This window comes from Euwallacea fornicatus, chromosome 7 (genome assembly GCF_040115645.1).
Source record: "Euwallacea fornicatus isolate EFF26 chromosome 7, ASM4011564v1, whole genome shotgun sequence".
In the NCBI taxonomy this organism is placed as follows: domain Eukaryota; kingdom Metazoa; phylum Arthropoda; class Insecta; order Coleoptera; family Curculionidae; genus Euwallacea; species Euwallacea fornicatus.
In genome coordinates, this window is record NC_089547.1 from 4,011,772 (window position 1) to 4,031,997 (window position 20,226).

Genomic DNA, 20,226 nt, shown 5'->3' on the forward strand with positions numbered 1-20,226 from the left:
TAATCTAATTATTCAAAACACTCCATATGTTTACCTGTACAGTATTATAAGTTGGCTATTCGTAAAAAGTCGTAAATTAATCACATTTTCTCAATTTTTCGATAAAATATTTATTTATTTTTGTACAAATCCACAATTTGGCAATTACGCTTAGATCGTGTGACATTCGAACAGGTGACTGGTGACGGTCTGAAATGACGTGACAGTTGTCGGCCATTGTGTTCCGGTAGGTGACAGAGTGGACGCACGCGGGCGAATATTTTCGTGTTTTCCCAGGGTTTTCCTCCCATTTTTTCCTTAAATTCAACTCAGGGCCAAGAGAAAATGTCTAATAACACAGCGCCGGATAGTTGGGAGTCTCAAGCCGACACCAATTCCACAAATAACAGTCCCAGTCATGGTACAGATGTGACAGCGAAGTTTTCCACGTTGAACGTGAATGCAGTTGAATTTGTGCCTTCGTTTAGTTTTGGGTCTCCAAAGGCGGCCGAAGACGCCTCGAGCCCTCCAGAAGGTCAAAGCAAGGAGGCTTCGCCCCAGCACCAACCAGTATTAAACGGTAGGTAACGACATAACTGTAATTTTTCAATCTGCTACGAACATTTAGGTTATATGGCCTCAATTTTTTGCCAACGACTTCTTTAGTTCTTTCACTACTGATCCGCACTCATCTATTCATTTCTATAAAACGGTGGTATTATAAAAAAAGCCTCAAGGAATCTAATTTCTCAAGTCAGCCTTTGCTTTGTTTGGCTATTGGGACCATTACCTCATTTTAAGGCATGCATATGTTGCAGACATTTTGGCAAACTATTCAAATTCGCACTATTGCAAACCCACTTGACATATTGGACAATTAAAATTTGCATTTAGTTGTTGCTTCAAGTTTCATTGGAAATCTAAATGTTTTGCTTTAAAATAATGATAATGGCATAGCCAAGCAAACCGGTTAATACTGGTTTTTCCAGACATTAACCTGAAATATGCTTCAATACCTTCATCAATTTTTAATTTTCTAAAAGCAGACCTGGATCAAATATCCCTGATGACATTTTCTTTACTTAGTATATATTCCCACAGAAAATTGATGTTGATAAATTCATCTTGTTTTAATAGTTAAGGTTAATTATTCTCAACATGTAAATGGAGGGAAAAATGTAATAATGCAGACTTAGAATGTGCAGAAACTGTAAAATTAGCATAGAAATGTTTTGTTTATGCAGCTGTGGTATTCCAGGAAGTTCATGCTTACATTAAAAAGGAAAACTGCCTATGAATAAGGCCACATTTTTGGCTACAATATTGTAGCCAAAAATATGGTTGTTTGTTAATAATTGATGTCAATATACCTAGTAGTACTTGGAATTAGCATCACATGAGAAGAGATTCATTTATTTTTATCACTGACAAGAATGATTTATTCTTATTTAAAAATCTTAAGAAAACATACTTGTAAAACCCTGATTACCTAGGGCTCATAACATTTGTTACCTTAAGATACACGAAGGTTAGCATTAATGGCATCCCATTGAGAGTTCAGACATTTTATAATTGAGAATTTGTTTTGGTAAGTTGTATGCCACAGTATCTTATCCTTAACAAACAAAGCAACTTGTCCCACTTTTTGGCTCTTATATACAGTCAAGCAAATAAAGCATTCCAGTTTAGACTGAACCTAAGCAGAGTAAAGGAAATTTAAAGATTTTATTCAACTGAACTCATATGTCTATTATTAATAAAACATAGCTGGGTAGGCCTGTTAACATCATGATTAGAGAGAGTGGTGATCAAAGAGTGGGATGTTTTTTCAAAATGAAAGGTATCCAAATAAGAAAATACAAATTAAGAAAAATAGATTTACTAGTTTAATTCTTAGCAGTGTATATACTATAGAATGCCATGTATTTACTATTAAACCAATATTTATATAAAAATACTGGATAAATAGTAGTTTAAGGCCCAACTTTGTAGATTTTTAAGTCCGGAAAGAGTTGGAAAATATTGTGAACTAAAACAATAATGCATGAGTTGAATTGATATTGCCTAAGATATAAACCATTTCCAAACTTTTTACCAACTATCAATGACTAATTTACAAAATATAATAACCTGCATGTAATGTAAAAATATCATGATTTTCTATAGAATATCTCCATTTTCCACTTGAATGCCAATGCCACCTAAATCATAAAATCAGTTAAGTGGTATAATTCACGATTTGTTTGGAAAAACCCATCGATTTAATTTATCAATTAAATCAATGTTAATGTTAGGCTATATGTTTATGGAAACCTTTAATTATAAAATATATCCCGAATTTAAAATTATTAATAGTGAAACACTCTGTTATTCACCATACTTTAATTTGGTTGTTCTTTTTTAGGCACCCCTTCAACATCGCCAATTGAGCCACCTGAAGCAAATGACCCTCCTCCTGTTCCGCCTGCATCTGGAAATGATACCAGTCCGACTGGTGTAGGTGGTAGTTGGGAAGATGTAGCTGATGAAGATAGTACTGCATCTGGTAAGCATATGTTGTCGCATTTAATTTAGTGCTTTGCTGTAACTTAGTAGCTTTCAGAACAAAAATATTGTAACAATACACAAATTACTTATACAAGTTATTAAACAACTTAGAACACTTCCTTGTTTCCATTCACTACAGCATCAAATACTTAACTAACCAACTTATAGCGCATTGTCCTCGTATGTATCCATTTGTTAGAACTGTGGTATTAGCGATATACTTCCAGAATGATATCGTTTCAAATACATTACTCGGCCGGGAATGTACTCCCAAGTTTATATTGCGACATGGAGTTATATGGCTTTCTTCATTGTTTGAAGGCTTAGAAAATTAAAATTTAGTATTGGAAGTGCAGGTTTGGAATAGCTCTTGCTGCGATGTTGTCAAGTTGTACAAATTTTCTCTGGATTTAGAGACATTGTGTGTGTGTGTTTATGTGTATTATTCAAGTTTTCCTAAAGAACCCTCACCATCCTACCTCAAACGTTTTGCAATACATATTTGAACTGAATGCGTGGGAGGGAACTACTTCGTTTTCGTCGCCTTATTTCAACAATCCACAAAAAGCAAAAGTAGCATGTTTCTCAGTTTTTATATAAATAACTATTCTTTCAGGTGCTGCCCAAGTAACTACTCCCGAAGATGACGATGAAGAGGTTTCAGGCGAAGAACAACTTAAACAGAAAAAAAAGAAGCCCGCTAAAAACGTGGAGATAGAGGAAAAGAAAGAACATATTAATGTGGTCTTTATTGGTCATGTTGACGCTGGTAAGAACCTGCAAGTTTTCATGCCAATAATGAGATATTGATGATAATGAAATTTTTAGGTAAAAGCACTATCGGCGGTCAGATAATGGCCCTGACAGGCATGGTAGATAAAAGGACGTTGGAAAAGTACCAGCGTGAAGCATGCGAAAAAAGCAGAGAGAGTTGGTACCTTAGTTGGGCCTTGGACACTAATCAGGAAGGTAAGTTCATCCGAAATCAAATTTATTTATTTAGAGTAGTCTACTAGATTGTGCAAACTATATAAATTTAAAGGTTCATTAACATTCCTTAGTTCAAACCCGAAAAATAATTCTTATGAATATAATATATTGTGGACGCTTATGTATATATTGTATTTTCTTAATTGTGTTGTGATAAATTTAATTTCGGGATTTTCTATATACAACTTTTCTTTATACAGAGCGAGACAAAGGTAAAACGGTGGAAGTGGGTAGAGCCTTCTTTGAGACTGATCGAAAACATTTTACGATTCTGGACGCCCCTGGCCACAAGAGTTTCGTGCCTAACATGATCGGCGGCGCAGCTCAAGCCGATTTAGCAGTTTTAGTTATATCAGCTAGGAAAGGTATTTTTGTTTATAAAACCTAGTTTGATATGTATTTGAATGTGTTTCTGTTTTAGGTGAATTTGAAACCGGTTTTGACCGAGGAGGACAAACCAGAGAACACGCCATGCTAGCCAAAACCGCGGGTGTCAAGTATTTAGTTGTGTTAGTTAATAAAATGGACGATCCCACCGTCAATTGGGACGAAGCTAGGTAAGAAACAAAACAGTAGTGTAAAATTGGTATTATTTTTATGTTTCCAGATACAACGAATGCCGAGACAAAATCCTCCCTTATCTTAAAAAACTGGGTTTCAACCTAAACAAGGACCTTTTCTTCTTACCCTGTTCAGGCCAACTGGGTCAAAATCTCAAAGAACCCGTAGACAAATCAATTTGCACGTGGTACGATGGTGCCGCCTTTATTCCCTTCATAGATAACTTGCCGCAGATCAATCGCAAAGCGGACGGTCCCTTCATGATGCCGATCGTAGACAAATACAAGGATATGGGGACTGTTGTCATGGGAAAAGTGGAGTCAGGGGAGTGTCGCAAGGGACAGAATTTGATTATTATGCCTAATAGGGTGAGTGCGAAGTGGTGTTTGATTAGGAGTTTCCGGGAATTTGGTTTTAGAAATGGTTGAGATTTAAGGTTTAGCTATAACTCGTCCAACGAGGATACTGTATATGTAGAGTTCATCTGAGCGGCATGCTAGAATCAGTATGTTCACTATCTTTTGCCTGGTTTTTATTAACAAAGCAGCAATTTAATTGCTTAAAATTTGCATAAACAAAAATTACAATGTTGCTTTTTGTTGGTTTGCAGACACCAGTTATCGTGGACATGCTTCTAAGTGACGATGATGAGGTTTCGCGCATTGTCTCTGGCGAAAACGTAAAAGTCAAAGTGAAAGGAGTGGAGGAGGAAGACGTCAGTCCGGGATTCGTGCTCTGTGACGCCGTGAACCCGGTGCACACGTGCCGTATCTTCGATGCGCAATTGGTCATTATTGAGCACAAGAGTATCATTTGCGCAGGTTACAGTGCAGTCATGCACATCCATTGTGCGGCTGAAGAAGTTACTGTTAAGGTAAATTGTGAATCTCACGGATTTTCCCGTCGTTGAAAAAGAATACTTTTTATTGGAGTCTATCGCTTCAGGCTTTAATTTGTCTAATCGAGAAAAAAACCGGAGAGAAATCCAAGACTAGACCGAGGTTTGTGAAACAAGACCAAATAGCAATTATGAGAATTGAGTGCGCAGGCGTGATTTGCCTCGAGCCCTTTAAAGAGTTCCCGCAGATGGGTAGATTCACATTAAGAGATGAAAGTAAGTATTCATTCTTCGATTTATATAATAATGAAGTGAGTTTTGGTATCTTTCGTTTAACAATGTTTTTTTGCAATTCCAGATAGAACAATTGCAATTGGCAAGGTCCTAAAACTGGTGGAATAAACCGCCACTAAAGACTCAAATAGGCAGTATAAAATTGATGATTTTTATCCAACCGGCGGTCATGAACGAGGGATAAGCGACAGTTTTGCACCACACAACTCGAGTCCTGGCATGTAAATAGAGACCAAAATCTCAATGCGAGTGTAGTGTAAATTGCCTTTTGACGGGAAATCACGTTTTCCATTTCCACAGCGATGTTCTTGTGGAAGTGGACCCATTATTTTCCGCCATTTTTCATTTTTTGGCCACTAAGTTTTCGGATTTGCTGTATATATTTATCGGTTTTATTTTAAGTTATTTTTGTCCGAGAATTCGGCGCGAGTGGACCTCGGGCTGACCGGTCGCTGCAACTCTTGGCAGAGCTCAACGCCCCAGCTAAATATATCGTAATTTCTAACAACCATTTCTATTGTTTATGGCTACTACTATTAAAGTTATCAATATAATTTATTCAACAGCTCAACGATTGCTGGCTTGTGTACTTCAGTATACAGAAATTGATGAGATTTTCGTTTTAATGGAGAAGTTGTGTGGTGCGCGACAATCGAGTCAAGACAAAGAAAAAAGTGGTTATTTTGTACGGTTGTTGTTTCTTATGCAGGTGCTTATTACCTCGACGAATAATTCAAAAGATGAGGGTATTTTATTAGGAATTTCGATAAGGCTGATGGCGTTCCCTATTAAATTCCACCTTGTGCTTATTCTTGCTTTATTTGATCATACGTCGGGATATTGGTAGAATTTTATATTTCCAGAGCCCCAAAATATAGTTCCATTATCGAAGGTTTAACAACAAAAATCCTTTGTAATTTTTCAACGATAGAGTGTTTCATTCTTTCGATTGCTTTAATTTAATCATCTAGAGATATGATTTTCTCATTGAGTAACGGTCATTACACCGTAATTGACACATCAGCGAATATATATATTTATATATATATATATATATATATATATATATATATATATATATATATATATATATATATATATATATATATATACTTACCAATTTTTGCCACACGTATTGGTGCTACTTGGCTGAATAGAAATACCTTCACCTTTCTTTAAAAAATGGGCCAAACTTTCCGCGAGTTGGAAGAGCTGTTGGAGTTAACAAAAAAAAAACAGAGATAATTTTCCTGCGATCTCTTACGAAAACCTAACACGAATTGAATGATTGAGATAGCGCACTACTCGTGCTGGAAGATCTGTTATGCTATTATATTAGTCAATTAGGCAAAATATGTCCCTATCCATAATTTAATTGCATCCTGTATGTCTCGGAAATAATTAAAAGATGTTGATTCCTTGTCGAGCAAACTTTTTTTTTGTACAAGGTCGTGGGAAAATGGTGTGCATAACTCTCAAGAAAATTTCTTAACACATTGCAAGGTTTGCCTGCAGCTCGTGCGCAACACTTCACGCTCATGGGTTAAGAGTCACTTTCTTCGCGTGTTATGTAAATAACTATAATGTGATATATTAATGCTCACTTTTACAAAAAAATAGCTTTTGCAGTTAAGCAGCTTCAAATGAGGCATTTGCCACTTTCATTTTATCATTTAATTTAATATTTTAATTCCGATGAATATAGATTTTGGCCCGGGAAGGTTGGCTCATACATTACTACCAAACGCATCATGCCTTTTGCCACAAAAGCTGATTTTTTTCTACGGCCGAACGAGTGCGAAATTGAGGAAAAAGTCATAGTGTACCTAGCTTTTTTTGACGAGTTGGTAAACGTGTAAATAATTCAAAGAGAGTTTATATTTCGTTACTGGTGTGACGGAAAATTTAAAATTATATTTAGCTTACGTTGTAATATTTGCAAAGGAACGTTTTGTTAACTTAAGTTTGTTTTTTAGTCTTTTATAATAATTATACAACTATTAAGTAATCAACAGAATAATGTTGCTATCAATTTTATATATCAATAAAATTTAAAATTGTATAATTTTATGGTTTTACTCGAAGAGAAACGAAGTGCGGAGTTTACATTTGGCTTAGAGGCGTTGCTTTCAGGTTATCCTTATATTTAGTTTATATCGAGATAGATGGCGCTGCGAACTTCATGTGATTCCAAATATCCTTTACAACTTGTTAACTCTCGCAGTAGCCTGTTTGCCTTTTTTTTGTTAGTTTTTAACGTGTAAGAGGGCGATACCTTGATACTCTACTAATCTTCGTTCTTTCTCAACCTAACCTGAAAATTTCCAAAAGATTGTTTTTCTTTATAATTATAAATTTCCCGGTTACCTTTTTTCTGTGATTTTTCCTCACTTTTGCCCCCAAATGTATTCGCCATCTAAAATCCCCTCTATCCATACCGTCATCCCTACATAATTAAGCGTCATACTATATTCCTCATTCTCTTGATGTTTCTAGCCGGTAAAATGCACACCAAATGCAGAGAAAAATTTTACCCCTTAAGCAGTGTAAAACGTCTATCGTTTCCTGATAAATTAGTGCCCTGGATAATCACCTTTGATAACTACACCCCATGTGAATATGAATCAAAATCGTTACTTAACAAGCCTTGGGCAGATCCCTCGATAAGTATACAAGGCTCCAAAAACCAATTGATAAGTGTACTCATCCTCACATAACACTACTAGATGATCCCAGCTTTCAACCAAAATGGAATAAACTTGATGGCAGAATTAATCGACAGAGCTATATGGGGGATTATATTATACAGGATAAAAGGCCTCTAAATCCCAAGGGGAGAACTGGCCTTATAGGGCGAGGAATTCTAGGAAAGTGGGGCCCAAATCATGCAGCTGATCCTATAGTGACTCGATGGAAGATTGACGATAAGCAAAAAAAGTGCATAAATAAATTAACTGGGAAGTAAGCAGTGTTTTAAGGATTAACCTGAGCTAATCGATATCTAATACCTTGGAGGACATTTTAAGGCAAATCTTGCAATTCTGCGCTATTAAGCGTCGAGACTGTGGCCAATGGGCATTACCTGGAGGTATGGTAGATCCAGGTGAAAAAGTAAGTGAAACTTTGAAGCGGGAATTTTTGGAAGAAGCCCTCAATAGTCTCAAAACATCTGAAGGTTAGTAGAGATTTACTGGTATTGATCAGTTATTGCACAGGCATCATTTAGAGCAACAAAAAATTGAGGAAGACATGATTAAAACCTTCTTCACAGAAGGGCTAGAAATCTATAAAGGCTATGTAGATGATCCAAGAAACACTGACAATGCTTGGATGGAGACTGTTGCTGTTAATTTTCATGATGAAAAGAGAAGTTATGTGGGTAAATTAAATTTAAGGGCAGGGGACGATGCTGTAAAGGTGAAGTGGTTAGATATTGATAAAAGTTTGGATTTATATGCCAGTCATTCAGAACTACTGAAAGCGGTGGTTGAACGATTGGGAGGGCATTGGTGATGAAAACACAGATTGTAAATTGAAACTTATATTCTACTATGTATAATAATTGCAAGTCTTATATATGTACATTTAAAAAATAATTTAATAGCTTAAACATACTTATGGTGCCATCCAACTTGGGCTTTGAATGGGTTGAAACAAAGTGGTTTGAATAAAATACTCCTTAAGTAGATGAAAGTGAATGATAAAACTCTTGTTCCTCCTTTCTTTTCTTTCCTTGTCGGTTTACAGATATTATTTAATAATTCATTTATTTAAATAAAATTAAGGAAATTATGTTTGAAAGAAAGGAATGAGATTATAATAAAAAATATTTTGCCCAGATTTACGTTTTGTACTTTCATATAAATAATCGTACTGTGGCGAAGTCGATATATAATAAATTAACATATATTATTAAATATAAATTATTTAGCATCAATTCATCTAAAATTGCTTAAATTATTCCTGAAGCTCGATAAATTTTTATCACAATCAAGGAAAATACTCAAAAACATGGACATTATTTCTTTAATGATTATCGAAATTACCTATTTTCCTAAAGGGATTTACATTATTGATTTTTTTGTGTATTTCAACTCACAAATGACAAAAATTTCTCTTCGTTAAATAACGCGCAGTTGCAATTAATTAGAATATTCATCTAAGTGTCTAAAAGCGGCTTCAGAGGCATTTAACCAGAGTTTATGAGACGTTCATAAACTACAAACTTTCCTCAAAAGCCTGCCCAAGAAAACACATGGCAGCTTCTTAGTTAACTAATTAGTAATTTAGAAGTCTGCGAAAGTTCGAATCGGACTTTATGCTCATGAACTTCTCTCTTGTAGATGACCTTCGTGCATAAATTGGCAAGCTTATGTCGGACTTATTGTCATTTTATGATTTTTAGTGTTAACTGCAAAACTGTTACTGATTACCTATAAAGCCCAATTTCTGTACGATCTCATTTCTCTAGGGCTGAAATGACACGTGAACTAAAACTCTAAATTATATTTAATATATCAATAAAAATTTTCTGCAAAAAACTTTTAAAGTTTTTACTTTGAAAGTTCACCGAGGTTTAGTTTTATACCGTACTAACTGAATTTAATATTCAATTTCTGCAGGAGTAGGTGCAATGAATATGTAGTGCTTTTAGAAACCAAATCTAATTGGTTGCTTAATTATTTCAATTATCTGCTTTAATTTACAATTTCATTCTTGACCTACCTGCAATAATAATATTCCCAAACCCGCACCTTACCGCTAAATTTCAGATTTATCAGTCATTTTACTGGCATACAAGTGAGCCCTACACTTATGATTGTCTTACTAGCAGCGTCAAACAAACCTAATACTCAAGCCTCCGATCCGAACCTCGCCGGACTCAACCTTTTCCCAATAGTAACTAATACCACTCGTCTCACTTCCCCAAGGTAACCAATCCCTCGTCGATCAAATCCTCATCCCCCAAACAGCTAGAGCTTCTGCTCGACGCTCTGGAATTGACAATATGGACGCTGACGGACGGCGAGTGTGGATAAGGGGGTGCCTTGCTGAAGTCCAGGGCTTCGGTGTCTATGGTGGTTGTGGGGGCATATTTCGACGCTAAGTGGAGGTTGTGCAGGGCTTCGCTGGCCGAGGGATATGGGTTCAGGGGGTCGGTGGTGAGAAATAAGTCGTCGTTACCTTAAAAGTTAAAGTAGGAACCTTAAAAGGGCTGCGTAAGTAGATAATTAATTTTTAGGGTGCTAAATTTCCAACGAGATGTTAGACTCTGGTACTAAAATTATTAAAGTTTGATAAGGAAGGTGTTTAAAGTTCTTTAATCCAACAACAGAGCATTATTGAAATACCATTTATGTAGTAACTTACAAATATTATTTTAATTCAGGTCAGTGTATTATTACAAAAAACCTGAGCGTTTTCTGTATATTCCCCGGGAATTTCCTTTCACTTGAGCCACGAGAGAGATTATATTTATGATTTTTAATTATTGCCAGGTCAACTTTTAGCATTTCACTTTCATTGAACAGAATCTAACATGGGGTTGCTAATTTAACATCTAAAATCCTGTGTTGCATGTTAAAGAACTGCACTGTGCATACACTAATTTGAAGCGGCATTACATAAACAATAGGCTGACTATGCAACACAACAATTTTATGTTTAAGTGATTTTTAAATACCCAAACCAGAATGTTAGTTAACGGTCAAAATCGGTAATACTTACAATTAGCGTATTATCACAATGAAAATTGGTTTGATTTGGGCAACAAGGTCAATTTGAGGATCCTGTAAGGAAAAATAAAATAAAACTGAAATAAAACAAAATAAAAATGCGCACGGAAAATTAGAAAAAATTCCAGGAGAAAATAAATTATAAGTTTTACTATTTATTTTTATCAACCTAAAAAGCCTTTTCTTCAAAAGTTTAACAAACCAGAACTCACCAACTCGTACTATTTCTAAAAAATTAATTTTGAAAATTAATTTTGCAAGTTGCCTACTATGTCGTACGAAAAATATATTTTCCTAACATCTTACCCGACAAATTCTGTGGCCCCTCCTTTTTTTTATCCTCTACGTCCTCCGTCTTGCCCGGCCCCAGCAGATTCATATTATTCCTAATCTTCTGGTCCAACGAATTCATCGCGGGTATACTCAGCGGATACTTGCCGATATCGTTCTTCACCATCATATCAAAAATCTTCGTGTCCACCGTGCTCCTATTTACATTATTCATCTCGTTTTTTTTCTTATCTGACAATTTCGGAATTTGGAAACTTTTATCCAGAGTTTTCATCATTCCCTCCATCATCAGCGCTGAAGAATATGGATCTACTTTCGGCTGCATTTTGAAAATGTCCGACGAATCGTTGGGGGTGGGACTGCCCTTGCCTCGCTCTTTCATTGAAGAAAATATAGATTTCTCCGAGGAGCTTTTGCTCGGCTTAAAGCGGTCTTTGCTCCTGCTCAAATCGGTGATGCTACCGGAGCCCAGTTTCGGTGATACTGAAGGCTTTGAAATTGATTTAATAGGTCCTAAAGGTTTGTTTGACCCGCTACTTCCTGGGGGTGGTTTATTTCCACTCTTCAATCCGGTTGAAATATATGTGGTGGACGAGTTGGGAATACCCGAAGAACTGCTGCTTTTCTGCAGTTGCTGAGGCTTCTTTGAAGCAGGTCCACTAGTGACACCTGGTTTCAGCCCAGTGTGAACTTTAGGGGACCCAGAGGTGCCTAACTGAGAAGGCTTAGCAGCTCCCCCTTGGGAGTTTCCACTCAGCAAGGCCCCAGACTTGTTTTCCTTCGTTCTAGGCTTGTTGATAGTGAGTTTCATCCCATCAGAACTGGTTTTCACCATGTATTCCGAACTTTTCCCATCTCCCGTCAATTTCGCACCACTTTTTCCTCCATCCTTCGTGGGCGTTTTACTGCTACTACTACTAGACTTGGCACTAAGGTCCGTGGGAACGTCGCTATGCTGCGCATTAACTTTGAAGTTTAATTTGTCCACGATGGCAGAAAGGGAACCTTTACGGTTGCGCAGGCTGTTTGGGTTTCCCTTAGAGTCCGAACTGGGTGAAGGTAAAGATTCAAGAGAACCGCTCTCAGAACTACTGATATTCAGATCTAGGGGTTTCATCTTGAACGAAACAGATGATGATGAGGACGAGGAGGAAGAAGAACTGGATTTAGTTTTGTTGCTGCTGCCACCAAAGATATTGCGGGCTTTTTCCTTGTCCCTGGAAAATATTGGCGTAACATTAATTTTACATGTCAAAAAAGTCAGAAATATGTGCAGAGAACAAGTTGGACTTGTTGCGCATATATCTGATTATTTCCCACGATCCAGGATTATTCTGTTTTTGGCTCAAAAATGAAGCTACAAAAAAACACCAAACATAGCAATCAAACTCACCTAGACCCTTCTTTGCTCTTGCTCTTTTCACTCGAACCTTTAGTGGAGGGCGAATTTGCTGCGTTTTTTAACGTCGACATGCTCGGTTTGCCGCTCCCGCTCCCCGAAGGATGTTTCGGACTAGAAATTCCGGCGATCCCGTGTTTGGGGCTGGAAGGGACATGGGCAGGAGAACTCTTGGGACTGGGACTGTGATGTGAAGCACTGCCAGATGATTTCGGCTTCAGCAGGCTCGGACTCAGTTTCCCCGATAGGGATAGTGGCCTATTTGAGGTGGGAGACGCGCTGAACTTTCGCATCATATTTGGAGAAGAAGGTGTAGATCCCGACAATGGAGGGCTTTCTGCGGGCTTAATGCTGACAGATACAGGCTTCGATAAAGGGTCTTGTTTCATCGGAACTTTCTCTGGAGGGCCCATGGGACTATCATCTCTTTTCCTTTTTCGCTTCTTCTCCTTATCTTCCCTATTGCTTCTGCTGCTCTTCTTGTCCCTTCTGTCCTCCGAAGTTTTAACTCCAGTAGTTATAGGAGTAATCGTAATTGACGTGGACATCAAAGGAGGCGCCGCCTGGGAGATGGGAATAATTTCGATGCCCATTCGCTTTTCCGACCCCAAATATGTAGGGGTGGGGGACGAGGAGATTGGAGTGATGCTCACATTTGGAGGAACTAAAATATGCTTTTTTAGTTAACTAGTTTTTGTACGTCTACATATTATTACCACCAATGTTTTTCGCAGTGAACTCGGAGAGAATACTACTGCACGTGCTGCTGGGAGATTGTTCAGGGGGAGTCTTCCTAATAGGCAAGGTGGATAAAATCTCGTCCATATCGACAGTTCCTGGTTCGCTCAAGGAAAAGTCTCCTGCACTTTTTTCAATGTTGCTTAAGAAGTCCGATGAGTCCACATTGGACAGTTCCAAGTCTGACTGAGACCTAAATAAAACCGTTAGTTTTTTAAGTGTAAAATTATTAATATGCTATCAACTTTAACTACAAGGCATATTTCATAACAACGATGGAATAGCGGACGACGTACCGGTTAGAGTCTTAATTTTTAAGGAAACTGGTTTGATGATAAAATTTAAAGTGTATTAATTATCAACCCTGAAAAATATTTGAGTAAACATCTTACCCCGAATTTGGGGTGGCCACCTCGGTTTCCTGGGAAATCAGAGTACTGCGCGACGTGGAATCGCAGCTGGACGTTTCAATATATTCCGAGTCTTCAGTGTTCACTCCCACCTTCCGCTTGCCACTTTTCCATAAATCATCAGTGGCTTTGCGTTTATGCTTCTTACCTGGGCTTGGCTTCTCTGGCGGTGAACCTGTTGGTGATAAATTAACAACGTCACGAAAACTATTTATTAACGAGCGTGACTTATAAATATACCTGCCAGAATATTGGCCAATTCGAGATTCGTTAACGCCCTATCGGAAGGTGGGATGTTTAGAAAATTTGAACTGCTCATGGATTCGTCCCACATTGCTTGCGAGTCCTGAAAAGAAACGCGTTTTTAACCTAAGATACGTGTATACAGAATAACACCGTATCAGCCCCTAAACGCAGCAAAACTAAACTAAAAGTCTACGACGTGCCACTGAACAAATTTAGGGCAGTAGTACGGACCAAATCGGTAAATCATACAGAAAAATCAATTTTTAACGTGCAAGGTTGTTAAGTGCCATAACTAAGAAATTAGCTGAGGTCGACAACAAAAAAAAAGCACAAAACGATCCCTTACTTGCATCATGATCTGATGGTGTCCCTGTGGCCCATTAACTCCCGACTCTTGCTTGATCTTATCCTGCAGCCCCCCGAATTCCGATAGGCCCGGCCCTGCGCCGGGGCCCTTGTGGTCGCCGGGATCAATGGAATCGAGGGGCAAACTAAAATTTTCTTGCCCGTGGTACATGCTTGGCTGGACCGCCTGCCGTTCCCACATTTTAATCACTGCCCGCATTGTGACCTAAAACCACGACTTTTTTATCCTCCAATAATTACAAACTTGGCACAATCTTTTACTGGAATTGAGAAGCTTGTGTTCAGCACTCTAGTGGCTACTTCTGACACTAAATCTGGACTTGAAGGAGTCCTGGGTCTGCCAGGATACACTCTAACTTGTAGATTGGAAATATCAGATAGATCTATATCTGCAGTTGCCATGCATTCTTGCAGGGGGTGCTCAAGGGCTATGGAAATTTGTGTTGATGACAAGGCACTCACTTCAAACATGGTCAAATTGTCAAAGTCTGCAAAACCATAATTTTAAAATGTTGCATTAATATTCTTTAAAAAAGATGTACTTTGTCTGCTATTGGGCCTTACACAGCTGCCAATAATAGTGTTGAATACAGCCTGCTCCCTAAGGACCATAAGGATATTGGCTACATGAGCTGGATGAGTGAATGGAATGCTGGTCACAAAAGCTCCATTCATATTACGATTTTCAGTCATGCAGTAGCAATGAGTTTGATCAGGAAGAGTCTGAAAGATTACATATAAAAAATACATAAAGAAGGGTGTTATAGACCAACCACAAATAACCCCTTATTGTTGTTACAGGTCAGCTTTCCCTCACTAGTATGATTAACAATGAGGTTGAGCAAAGGCTGAGGAGTACTATTATCCACCTCATGCCACTGTTGGACTTGCTGGATCTTTCGCACCTGTGACAAACAGATAGGCATTGGTTTGTTGAGTTTTAGAGTGAAACAAGCTGGTAGTATGGTGCTGTTTTGGTTGTTCATTTGATTATATACAGGAGTACTGCAACAAAAGGTAAGAATTTATATAAACTTGTTGTATGTCTCAACCTTACATACACTAAGCAACAAAATTTAGGGTCCTAAGTTACCTTTTCCCATTAATACTCCTATTCACAGTTATCAAAGAAGCAGTCTGCAATTTGTGCCCTGCCGAACTTTCCATGCACACAGTAACCCACTGTCCCATCCCTTTGGATATGACATTTTCTATACTAATTACATCCAATTCGTGCTTATCCAGATTTAATAAATCATAGGGGGACACAAAGTATGTGAGTTTCATATTATGTCCACCGCGCCTCTTCTCCAAAACCCCTACTGGGGATTTGTGTATTAAATTAAAGGGTTCTTTAAAGAAATTCTGCAGCTGTGCTAAAGTACATAAATCAGCCTCCAGTGCTTCCAGTGCTGTGAAAGCTTTAGATTTGATTTTCTTGTCTGCATTTAGCTGATAAATTGACACAAATCCTTCAAGTTGAGTAGTGAAATCTGTAAAGTCCCCTTTAGAAAGACAGTTGACCAGTTCAGTGCAGCTTTGCTGTTCCATTTTGCCCTCATGATGAATTTTAACATCTTTGACTACTCCTGTTGGCTCCAAGATAATTTCTAAGTAAAACATGTCTGAGAATATAAACACCCCAGAGGTTTCCACTACAAATCTCAACCTAAAAAATTTATAATAAATTTCTCATAAATTTTGAGTAGAGTAGTATTATACCCTAGCTGCCGAGTAAGGCTTTCCAGCCTCTCAATCATGCTCTGAAGACCAGTAACTTTGATGAAATGCTGTAAAGTGTCCAAACACTTCTGATGCTGGCTTTTTTCAACACTGTCCAAAGCATATCTTTTTTCCTGTTAAAAATATCTCTCAGGAGGGTGCAAATTGGAGTGACGAGTGATAAAAGACATACCAGTAAAGTCATGCGAACGTGCTTTGAAATTTCTGGTAAAGTCTTCACTTGTGAGGCTTTTGAGCGCAACTTCTCCATAAGGATTTCAAGCTGCCAGTCTTTGGCCTTGTCTTTAGTAGACACAGGCATATTTAGGCAGTCTAAAGATAAAAAGCAAGGAATTTTAAGTTTTAAATTTTGCTACTGCTTTTTGGGAGGTTACTGGAATTTGGACTGGGAATTTTAGAATTTAGTTGTTTGTAAATTTAAGTGTGCTTGCTCATAAAAATTTTAGGTTTTTAAATTTATTTAACAAAATTTCGAAAAAGGTAAATGTCAAAGGGTCAATATGTAGAGAAAACATTCAGTGCTGTTGTAAAATACTGAACTACTTACTGTTCTGCAACTTGCTCATCGTGTTGCTGATTATCGGTGTTTTATCTAAGAGATAATAAGCTCATTTTAAATTGTTTATTTAGAAATCAGGAATTAATTTCCTCCAGTATTCACAGTTCAAAGCACCAAACAACATACATCGCTCCCAGACGTTGACACAAATACCTTTGTCCACCATTTTGAATATCGATGACATAAATGACAAATGATAAATGAGATGACAAAAGTCATCATCATCAAAAAAGGCCACAATTAGGATGATGGCAACATCGAGAAAGGTGCTTCTGTTATTCGTTTTCATAAAATTAAATTAAAAAAATAAGCTTTTATTTAATACATTGAATATCTTTCAATAAAAAAATTGCGAATGTTTTGGTTTTCATCATCTCACCAATTTATATAGATAGTTCACTCGGCGGGAATATTTCCAAAAAGAAATGAAAAAAAAAATTAGTTGCATGAAAGTAACATTGATACAGCATATTAATGTATGCAACAATGCTAAATTTTTCAAAGCGGACTGTTTATATATAGGTGATGACCCTAACAAGTTCATGACTTATAAATGTCAAAATCATCTGTTTTGCTATCTGTCTTTTTATTTATTTTTTTTTAATTTTATTTTTGGTTTATACACGGCACATATTTTCCAATAATTTTCTTAATTTTTATATTCAAATCACAAAAAGCATTTCGTTGTAAATCCGAAGGTGAGTTCAGTTTAATTGGTTTCTCCTATACGTGTCAAGATGTTTTTTTTATAATGGAAAGCTGCCTTGGTACTTTGTGTAATTTATTTAGGTGTCACTTATTCAAATCTGTTCCACAAACACCATCAATTAACGCTGCTAATTTTCTTATTGAGAGGTGTAGATAGATTTTTTTCATGTCAACAAATAACGATCTTAATAAGTATTTAGACAGTGAATACTGGTGTGGTTTTATTAAATTTCTGCACCTGCAGGGTGCCGGTACGGCATTATGGTGCATAGGCATCGTACATTCTCTAATTTGATATATTTGTTTTGTATGATAATCTTATACCAATTTCTTTGGTGGACTAGGTATGGCCTGCACTTTGAGCTTAGCATTTGTTTGAGAGAAAAAAGCCTTAAATGCAAAGGATAAATATTAAATAAGGTCAATAATCAAGCAAAATTAATGACCAAAGAACTTACTACAACTCAATATTTTTATTTTATTATCTTATTTCTTAGGATAATAAAGGGTAAGGGTCATCATTAGACGAACAAACAGGTTCTTAATCAAAAACAGATTAATAATTTTAATATTTCTTAACAAAGTTTTACATATAAGAAATTCTGATGAGAGAGAGGAACATCGTATATAATTGCTACATCATTATGAGGGTCTTGAGTAGGTTACAATGATATGAAAGAAGTATTTACAATTTATTAAGCTTTTTAGTTGCATCCTATAAGAGAATCTTTTTTTTCTTCAAAATTATTTATAATATGTTGGAACAAACTTAGACAAAAGATACTCCTAGAAATTAAATGGAATAGAGTTCTCTTTTTCATAAAGAGGACTGACCGTTTGACTGCTGAGAGAAAGCGCATCCACATGCAGTGAACAGGGGTGGACTGACAAGCAAGGAGAGCCCCGAAGGACTTAGTCACAGGGCCTCAGCTTCTCCCCCAAATTTCACTACTGCTGTTATTATGTTATAAGACTAAAAACTTGTGGTTATCTCTATTTGAAGAGACTTCGACATATCACATTTCTTAATAGGTTTTTTTTTACTTTCAGCCCTTGACATGGATGCCCCTAAAACATCTGATATCATCATAATTGCAGGCAATTCTCACTCCGAATTAGCGAATTTAATTGTCAAAAGACTGGGTGTTTCCATCGGCCAATGTGCCATTTACCACAGGAGCAACCGTGAAACTATGTTCCAAATCGGTGACTCTGTACGGGGAAAAGACATCTTTATTGTGCAAACTGGAACAAAAGATGTTAACAACAACATAATGGAAATGCTGATCATGGCCTATGCTTTGAAGACCTCTTCTGCAAAATCCATTGTTGGAGTTATTCCTTACTTGCCCTACAGCAAGCAGTGTAAAATGCGTAAGCGAGGGTCAATCGTTACTAAACTTGTTGCTGAGATGATGGTCAAATCTGGAATGACCCATATCATAACCATGGACTTGCATCAGAAAGAGATTCAAGGATTTTTTGATTGTCCAGTGGACAATTTGAGGGCGAGTCCTTTTTTGCTTCAATACATTCAAGAGAGTGTAAGCTAAACAATTGTTATACATGATGATTGATATAATTGAAATAATATTAATTAGATTCCTGACTACAGAAACGCAGTAATAGTGGCGAGGAATCCTGGTTCTGCAAAGAAGGCTACTTCTTACGCTGAACGTTTGCGATTGGGGATTGCGGTTATTCACGGAGAGCAAAAAGAATCAGACGCAGATGAAGTATTTCTTTTGTGTTATTTGTTTATTTAGAATTAATTTTATAACTTCAGGTGGATGGGCGTTATTCTCCTCCGATGGTCCCCCGGTCTCGTACTATGGATGCTGGAGTGGGCGTCCCCATTCACATTGCTAAAGAAAAACCTCCAATAAATGTGGTTGGCGATGTAGGAGGTAGAATAGCAATAATGGTGGTATGTTAAAAAAAAATAGCTTGACCAAAATTTGAGGCAGTTTTTAGAGCACACAATATTCTAGGACGACATGATTGATGATGTAAAATCGTTTGTTGCGGCTGCAGAAGTGTTGAAAGAACGCGGAGCCTATAAGATTTACGTCTTAGCTACGCACGGTCTCCTTTCCTCTGATGCTCCACGGCTCATTGAAGACTCCCCTATCGACGAGGTAAACAATTGAAGATATTTATGTATTTATTTATAGCGAATAATGTTCTCTAGGTGGTGGTAACCAATACAATCCCGCACGAACTGCAAAAGATGCAGTGCCACAAAATTAAGACCGTGGATATAAGTATTTTAGTGGCAGAAGCCATTCGTAGGATCCACAATAAGGAATCTATGTCTTATTTGTTTAGAAACGTGACGCTCGAGGATTAAGGACTGTGTGTATACTTGTAATAAGCCCAAATATATATTGCTATAATTGTTAGTTTTCGATAGTTACTGAGATATCTTTAATTAAATATTATACGGCTTTTATTCAACAGTGTATCAACTTTTATTAAATCAGAAATATAGTATTTGATAGAATGTTTTATTTTACTGCACCCACAATACTATCAAAGAAATTAAACATGCGTGAAAAATGGATTTAAAACACACAAATGGCACAATAGTTTCGCCAATTTGGATATCGAAAAACGACTATTCTACAAGACAATTTAACGTTTTTACGTTCTCGCAATTCTGTTTTTCTTATACGAAAAATTAATTTTGCAGTAAAATGCTCAAAAAACCATGGACTCTAAATCAGTCGATGTTAGAATCAGGAAAAGTAGTTTTGCCACTCAATCCCGAGCAAACTAAATTAGCCACAGCTAAAAAAAGGTTTATAATTTCGTTGGCAATG

The 20,226-nt window shown here is 37.0% G+C and overlaps 4 protein-coding genes across 8 annotated transcripts; 3 read left to right on the plus strand and 1 right to left on the minus strand.

Annotated features, from left to right (window-relative positions):
- The first annotated feature begins 201 nt into the window (after positions 1-201).
- Positions 202-7,274, plus strand: eRF3 (eukaryotic translation release factor 3). The gene is made up of 10 exons (XM_066284386.1): positions 202-559; positions 2,384-2,524; positions 3,143-3,295; positions 3,355-3,495; positions 3,717-3,881; positions 3,938-4,073; positions 4,124-4,445; positions 4,688-4,951; positions 5,023-5,191; positions 5,274-7,274. Exons 1-10 carry the CDS (start codon positions 325-327, stop codon positions 5,315-5,317), a joined length of 1,770 nt encoding a protein of 589 aa, XP_066140483.1. The 5' UTR covers positions 202-324; the 3' UTR covers positions 5,318-7,274.
- LOC136340353 (ADP-ribose pyrophosphatase, mitochondrial) lies at positions 5,778-9,049 on the plus strand. 2 transcript variants are annotated; one of them, XM_066284388.1, is made up of 5 exons: positions 5,778-5,918; positions 7,706-7,876; positions 7,936-8,170; positions 8,236-8,384; positions 8,436-9,049. In XM_066284388.1, exons 2-5 carry the CDS (start codon positions 7,714-7,716, stop codon positions 8,720-8,722), a joined length of 834 nt encoding a protein of 277 aa, XP_066140485.1. In that variant the 5' UTR covers positions 5,778-5,918; positions 7,706-7,713; the 3' UTR covers positions 8,723-9,049. The 2 variants fall into 2 exon arrangements, with proteins under 2 accessions (XP_066140485.1, XP_066140484.1); XM_066284387.1 differs by lacking the exon at positions 5,778-5,918 and having other exon boundaries at positions 7,476-7,876.
- Positions 8,735-16,876, minus strand: MED1 (Mediator complex subunit 1). Of its 2 annotated transcripts, XM_066284385.1 has the most exons (15): positions 16,685-16,876; positions 16,310-16,449; positions 16,117-16,250; positions 15,488-16,063; positions 15,168-15,399; positions 14,937-15,117; positions 14,656-14,882; positions 14,375-14,599; positions 14,023-14,128; positions 13,765-13,957; positions 13,351-13,565; positions 12,629-13,298; positions 11,251-12,452; positions 10,937-10,998; positions 10,252-10,393 (listed from the first exon to the last, which is right to left on the minus strand). In XM_066284385.1, exons 1-14 carry the CDS (start codon positions 16,701-16,703, stop codon positions 10,985-10,987), a joined length of 4,134 nt encoding a protein of 1,377 aa, XP_066140482.1. In that variant the 5' UTR covers positions 16,704-16,876; the 3' UTR covers positions 10,252-10,393; positions 10,937-10,984. The 2 variants fall into 2 exon arrangements, with proteins under 2 accessions (XP_066140481.1, XP_066140482.1); XM_066284384.1 differs by lacking the exon at positions 10,937-10,998 and having other exon boundaries at positions 8,735-10,393; positions 16,685-16,875.
- Positions 16,877-17,257: 381 nt separating this feature from the next.
- LOC136340069 (phosphoribosyl pyrophosphate synthase-associated protein 2) lies at positions 17,258-19,907 on the plus strand. Of its 3 annotated transcripts, none has more exons than XM_066283788.1 (6): positions 17,258-17,394; positions 18,455-18,948; positions 19,006-19,140; positions 19,191-19,331; positions 19,396-19,542; positions 19,596-19,907. In XM_066283788.1, exons 2-6 carry the CDS (start codon positions 18,463-18,465, stop codon positions 19,752-19,754), a joined length of 1,068 nt encoding a protein of 355 aa, XP_066139885.1. In that variant the 5' UTR covers positions 17,258-17,394; positions 18,455-18,462; the 3' UTR covers positions 19,755-19,907. The 3 variants fall into 3 exon arrangements, with proteins under 3 accessions (XP_066139885.1, XP_066139884.1, XP_066139886.1); XM_066283787.1 differs by lacking the exon at positions 17,258-17,394 and adding an exon at positions 17,532-17,655; XM_066283789.1 differs by lacking the exon at positions 17,258-17,394 and adding an exon at positions 18,116-18,295.
- Positions 19,908-20,226: the final 319 nt, after the last annotated feature.

Coding starts and splice junctions, on each gene's coding strand:
- LOC136340069 (XM_066283787.1), top strand. CDS start 17,571: ATGTCAACAAATAACGATCTTAATAAGTATTTAGACAGTGAATACTGG. Junction 18,949..19,005: donor TTCAATACATTCAAGAGAGT/GTAAGCTAAACA, acceptor AATATTAATTAG/ATTCCTGACTACAGAAACGC. Junction 19,141..19,190: donor AAGAATCAGACGCAGATGAA/GTATTTCTTTTG, acceptor TTATAACTTCAG/GTGGATGGGCGTTATTCTCC.
- LOC136340353 (XM_066284387.1), top strand. CDS start 7,696: ATGTTTCTAGCCGGTAAAATGCACACCAAATGCAGAGAAAAATTTTAC. Junction 7,877..7,935: donor TTGGGCAGATCCCTCGATAA/GTATACAAGGCT, acceptor TAACACTACTAG/ATGATCCCAGCTTTCAACCA. Junction 8,385..8,435: donor TAGTCTCAAAACATCTGAAG/GTTAGTAGAGAT, acceptor GGCATCATTTAG/AGCAACAAAAAATTGAGGAA.
- eRF3 (XM_066284386.1), top strand. CDS start 325: ATGTCTAATAACACAGCGCCGGATAGTTGGGAGTCTCAAGCCGACACC. Junction 560..2,383: donor GCACCAACCAGTATTAAACG/GTAGGTAACGAC, acceptor GTTCTTTTTTAG/GCACCCCTTCAACATCGCCA. Junction 2,525..3,142: donor TGAAGATAGTACTGCATCTG/GTAAGCATATGT, acceptor CTATTCTTTCAG/GTGCTGCCCAAGTAACTACT.
- MED1 (XM_066284384.1), bottom strand. Junction 14,129..14,374: donor ACCATCAGATCATGATGCAA/GTAAGGGATCGT, acceptor GTTTCTTTTCAG/GACTCGCAAGCAATGTGGGA. Junction 13,958..14,022: donor ATTGGCCAATATTCTGGCAG/GTATATTTATAA, acceptor TATCACCAACAG/GTTCACCGCCAGAGAAGCCA.